General features: G+C 40.8%; 1 protein-coding gene across 1 annotated transcript in view; it reads left to right on the top strand.

Annotated features, from left to right (window-relative positions):
- tecrb (trans-2,3-enoyl-CoA reductase b) overlaps positions 1-6254 on the top strand; it is a 20181-nt gene that overhangs the window by 9697 nt on the left and 4230 nt on the right. Inside the window, exons 3-7 of the mRNA XM_020587460.1 lie at positions 4970-5021; positions 5134-5178; positions 5295-5398; positions 5744-5859; positions 6119-6173. Coding sequence (XP_020443116.1) covers positions 4970-5021; positions 5134-5178; positions 5295-5398; positions 5744-5859; positions 6119-6173 — 372 coding nt within the window. The remainder of the gene's footprint in view (positions 1-4969; positions 5022-5133; positions 5179-5294; positions 5399-5743; positions 5860-6118; positions 6174-6254) is intronic.

Raw genomic sequence — 6254 nt, 5'->3', positions numbered from 1 at the left:
GCACAGTGCTACATTTCTCCAGTCTGCCACAGGAGGATCATACAATGACTGAGGAAAATCACTGCAACAGATCAACAGAAACTTTAGGGAAGTTCAACAGTGAAACAGTTGCATAATATTAATCTGCTAATCGTGTTCACTGCCATTTAGCAATCGTTCTTAAATAAGTAACTGTGAAATTTATTGTTGTCACTTACAGTAGCAGTCACCGACCTTTTTTGTACCAGGGACCGGTTTCATGCATTAAAGTTTTTCTATGGACCGGGTAGAGGCGCGGGGGTTCCAATAACAAAACCTTTGTCAGTTCATAGTATGTAATCTGAATGCAACAATTACACTTTATATTAGGCAATTACAATAATTCTACACTATAATATCAACTCACCACAATGCAGAGTCAGTGGGAGCCCTGGGCTTGTTTCCCTGCAACTAGAAAAATTTCCAAGGGGTTGTCTTTTAACGCAGGGTGTCTTGTCTCAATGTGGCGAAGCATTTTTGAGGGTTTCATGGCTTCATTAGCTTGTCAGTCACTGCAGATTATGCTTAGCGGGTGTGGAGCTTGTGTATCACCTGTTGCGATGAACCTGTAACTTGGGTAGGAATTGTGGTATTTTCTTTTAAATGCAGCTTTCTTTTTGCTGTCTGGTGACCTCCACACACTCCACCTCTTTGCCCTGTGACCCTTCTGCTGTCCCATCGTTTGCTCGTTCATTCCTGAAAAAGCTCTCCAGTGAGTTTTGTTTTTGGCTTATTTTTTTTTAAAGGGTTAGCTTGTGTCGCTGATGCGTAAAATGGCGTGCCAGAGTCAAGTGCAGTAGTGAGACAAAGGCGGAAACGGTTGTTTTTCAAACTAAGACTAATGAAAGAAAAATAACTATAATTTTAACCATGAAATTTTTTTCTTTGCGGACCGTTACCAAATGATCCACAGACCAATACCGGTCCGGGGACCAGGGGTTGGGAACCCCTGGCTTACAGTATGTTGCTGTGGAGTTCAGTTGTATAATGGCTCAGTAGTAAATTGCTACTCAGTGAGGGGTGGGAGTTTAGACCCCAGGTTACTCACAGAGCAAACATTTATGTATGTACTATATTTTGTTTAGTGTAATCTGGGCTTTTATATGCTATACCTACATGTAGCTAGTTATCAGTTAAATGTAGTTTATCATTCCTATGGAAGCCCAGCATTCATAATAATGATCTTTTGACCTATCATCACTGCCCTGCGCTGGCTCTACATTCATAAATCTGCCCAATGACAGGCAACATTATTCATTAGCCCTGACACTGAAGTACCTTTTAACTGATCTAACATTTTAAAGCTGCTTTTACTAATCCAAGCAAAGGAGTAAATAGTTGGAAGCTTGGCCCAGTCTTATACCTACACTGTATCTGCTTAGGCTAAGCTGCTGTGGCCAACTCTACTGGCTCAACAGGCAGTTCGATCTGAAAGCCTGCTCAGTAAGGCAAGGCAACTTTATTTATATAGCACATTTCATACACAGAGGCGATTCAAAGTGCTTTAAATAGGCAAAGAAAAACAGTAACTGCAATAAAAACAGAATAAAATTAGTGAAGACAAAATTAAGATAAAACATTGTTAATGAGATAATCTCTGACCTAATGCACATTTTAAGTTTTCTTGAATCCTATCCTCATCCAAGAGCAAATGGAGTGCTTAAATCTGGCCTTAAATCTGTATTGTATCTGTTCAGGTTGAGCTACAGTGGCTGTCCCAACTGGCTTGTTAGGCAGCTCCATCTGAGAGCCATGTCTGCACGGTTTAACCGTCATCACTATAAACATCCACTGATTTCACCAGTAGCCACTATTTAGTAACCCCTCTGTTTGATTTGCCACTTACTCACACCAAGTCTTAATTGGCGGTTCACACGGCAGCTGTACATATTCATTTTGCACACTCACTGCTGAGTACTTGCACTCCACAGCTCCCATGTAGCATATATTCTCTCTGCATTATATTGTGTTCTTGTATTTGTATTTGCTTCCTTCACTTGCTGCTTTAAAGTGCCTTAGATTTGTGATTTTACTGCCTATTTACATTTGTGTTATTGCTCATCTACTTTATATTTCACTTGTATTATGTGGCATTCATGTGGATGGCAAAATAAGAATTTCATTGTACAAGGAAACATGTTTCCTAACTGCATATGACAAACACTTTGACCTATTGTATGATAATGTAGTCAATACACACAATTCATAAAAATTCTCAAACAGCTATGCTATTCATACACAAGATGGAAATATGGGCTAAACACAGAACTGTCAGTACTGCTCAGACCTACAGTGCCATATTGCCAGTTTGGCTGTTGTAGCATCTCATGATGTGCACAGACATTAAAAATTGACCAATTTCTAATCAAACAAAGGTGTAAACCACATGGACAGAAACAAAATAGTGTGCTAAAGGAGAGAAATGAACTTGCAGCAACAATGCAAATACAAAGACTCTGGAGAGAGGACTAGAGGGCAGAGAGGTGTGCAGAGTAAAAAGAAAGGTATGAGCCATACAGGATTAGCACTGCAAATTTCAAGAAAAATGGACAGACATATTTTATTTGTCCTCCATAGAGCCAACTCTTTTGGGTTTATATACAAACAAGCCCTCTGGGTTTAAGTGAAGTAGGTTATTGGAGCACTATTTCTAAAGGACGCATCCAAAATTCAGTGAAACTTCTAAAATGCATGCTTCCACTCATCCCAGTATTAAGATAATGCTGTTTTAATTCTAAATTACACATTGTATGTTGTGGGATGACACATTTATAATGTTAATTCAGATATGCCTAACAGATGAGGTTGCTTTTGGTGTTTTGCCTTTTCCTGCCAGTGTGGCTGCCATGGAAAAAAAATAGTGAAGATCACTGAACTAAAATAATATTGTGTCAAAATGAAGTGGTGTGTGGGTGTAAGAGTGCAGGCAAGTCTATACGGTCATCAAGTGGACATCCTCTCAATAACTAGTTTTGATATGTTGCGCTCAAGACCCTGAGAAGGCTTATATCATGTTCCAGCGTCTCAGAACCACCCATATCTTTACCAGCAGCCCCACACACATCAGATCCCTCTGCAGGAGGCCATATCACTAGCCAACTACAACCAGGTAACGCTAATGTCAGGCTAAACAACATGTTTCTATCATGCAACAGCCAAGTAGCCATGCTCAGTTACCTTGTCTTGGCAAGTAACAAAGCATCCATTCCTATTGATCTAACTAGCCTGATAAGATAACTAACCTGCTAACCTCCCTGCTTTTAGCTGCCCTGCATTGTGCCTGTTCAGAGTTGCTTGGTTTCTAGCTTGGTCACACTCAGAAACAAACAAAATCTTGTTTCTTCTTTGCATCCAAGGAGTTCCTTTTGAGCTTGCACTCTCAGTGACTGCAGCAAGAAACTTCAGCACTTTGTTAGATCTCCAGGTGTATCATCCTTAAGAGGGGCTTGTTTTACAACCTGATAAAGTGTACTGAAATGAATCGGATATGTTGGGTCCTCACCTGTCCATCTGCTAAGATGTTAAAGATGGAAGTACATAAGTTGATCCAAGCATGAATCTAATCCTACCTGCTTCCATGTGCCATACATCCCTCCAGCTAAGTTTCTTCTTTTCTACACTATCCCACCTCATTCACCTGCCCTCCTTGCCTGCACATCAGGCAGCCTCTTAATACCATTCACTACCTGCTGTTTCAGGCCCTGGATCTATTCTCTATCACCAAGAGCTGCATCATACTACCCAACTCTTAACTGGCTTGTTTAACACTGTTGGAATTGCCTCCTAATCCGATCCAATACCTATACAATTTAAATGCTCCTTTTTGTTTTTAAGCAAACCATTATGCTAGCCCATAATCTAGTGTTCAGATTTTTGGTACGTAGTCCTGTGGTAGTGAGGGTTGTCATGCATCCATTTACACCCTTTAGGTGGTAAGTGCTGCCCTAACTGAAGCATCTCTCCTCCTATGACCTATTTACATGCCACAATTAATAGCCTGCATTATCATCATAAAATTGCAATAGTGAAGTTTTGCAGTAAAATCTGCAGTTGCAAAACATATCTGGATGTCCTGAAAATATTCTCCCACTAACCATTTTAATATGTTTAGTACCTTTAAATGCTCTAATCCTTCCCACAGTAAACTGTGTTAAACAGATCTAAATGCATTTGCCACATCTTGGTGCAAGTCTCCTCTTTCCGTCCTTGCTGACTGAATTTGATGCCAGATCCATGCTTGTGTGCTCCGAGCATCCAGACAAACCTGCTATTCTGGCTTGTTGCAGTACAGCATTCACAAGCTTATTCTCTTCCAGGTAGCTTGACCACCTCAGTGCCACTACAGTGAAGAAGATCTCACCTTCTACACTGACAGATAGGCCTAACCTATTCTATATCAACAGAATGTCTTCTTTCTAAAGATCCCACCAGACTTTCTACAAGACCTAGGAATAAGCTGCTTCCTCTGTGCTATCCTAACAAGCCTCAAACAGAGAGGAAGAGACAGAAGTTAGGTGACCTTTCCACTTGTCCAAATTTTCTTCTGTAGAATGTGCTCACTGTGTACAAACAGTATTTGCACCTGGCTGAGGTATGTGTAAGCTGCCTCAACTCGAATAGATAAAGATATTTATTTAGGTAATAGGAACGTAGTGATGACTTTAAAGGAGGTTGCACTGCTGTTATTCCACTTGTAACAACTGTGTCCAGTTTGCCTTTTCGTGCTCGTCATGTTTGTTTAGTTGTCATTGTATATTTGGGGTACAGAGCTGTGTGTGTGCCGAGGTTCTCTGAGACCCTACTGCCAGCTGTTAAATAGCCCATGTTCATGGGGTGTGTGGGCTCAGCCAGAGCTAAATTTACCATCATGAATGGAAAATGAAGTTGTCTGTTCCTTTGTGTGTATGTGAGTACATGTCCCTCTAGTTATTTATTGTGGTTTTATTTGTAGGTCGAGCCAAATGCCACTATCGGGGAGATCAAATCTATGTTTCACAAGAGCCGTGAGTACCTTCTCTCTCCATGCGACTAAAGCCTCAATAACCTGAATCAATATGAAGGAAATGGCAGTACTGACTTTGTCCTGCCCATTAAGTACTTAACCATCTGTTTCAGATCCTCAGTGGTATCCAGCCAGACAGTCCATTCGCCTCGACCCCAGTAAGTCTGCCAAAGTGTTATGGTGTATCCATATAATTCAGTTGAATATAGTACTGCTTTCTATACAGTCAGCTCATAATTTACTGTGACTGTCATTAAGTAAAAGTGTGTTTCAGAGGGAAAGTCTCTGAAGGATGAGGATGTTCTACAGAATCTTCCTGTGGGAACCACAGCAACCTTCTACTTCAGAGACCTGGGAGCTCAGATCAGCTGGGTCACAGTGAGTACAACGTAGAGCTGCCCATCGGTCACATGGGAAATCATCGTGTTGTCAGTTAGATTTGGTTCAACAATTCTGACAAGCCCACGTACATCAGAGTGCAAGTGGGATTGAGTGGAGTTTAATAGAGATTTCACACTGCATTAAAAAGGTGCATGCGTTTCTTTTGGGGGGTGCAGTGTATTGACTGCTGGGAGTAGAGGCAGGTAGTGACAGAGAGAACAAGCTGAGGGAACATGATAGATTTATCTTTCTGAGAAACCAATATAGCATAGTGTTTATTTATCTGAGCTTAACTAGGTCTCCAAGGTTCTGACGTATTCTGTCCAACTTTCTTTGTATCAGGTCTTTCTGACAGAGTATACCGGTCCTCTGGTCATTTATCTGTTGTTCTACTTCAGGGTTCCCTTCATCTACGCACCCAAATATGACTTTACTACCAGTAAACACTGGGTGGTACAGTAAGTGTCTCCAACACTTCACAAACCATGTATACAGTAAGCGAACCCAGTGAAATGACCTGTATTCATATGATCAAATCTCCATCTAAGTTACACTTGTATTTGTTGTACTAATAACACAAAAATCACTGTATTATATCCATCATTCAGACATTCAGACACAGTGTAGTTTGGAAAACGTGTGATGCTCTAGGATTATTGTATTGTAAAGCTAAATGGAGTCGGGAGCTATCAAACCTGTGTTCTTTGTACGTCGTAGATCTAAGCTCAAAAGCTACCCAGCTACTAGTTGTAGCTTCATAGTTTGTGTACAGGCATGAGAATGGTATCTATCTTTGTTCTCAGGGGGAGGACGCCATGTAATGACATGCTCTTTTTAATAACTGTAGGAGGTC

Source organism: Monopterus albus, unplaced genomic scaffold, assembly GCF_001952655.1.
Source record: "Monopterus albus unplaced genomic scaffold, M_albus_1.0 scaffold458.1, whole genome shotgun sequence".
In the NCBI taxonomy this organism is placed as follows: Eukaryota; Metazoa; Chordata; class Actinopteri; order Synbranchiformes; family Synbranchidae; genus Monopterus; species Monopterus albus.
Note: the sequence above shows the minus strand (reverse complement) of the source record. Positions and strands in the feature narration are given on the sequence as shown.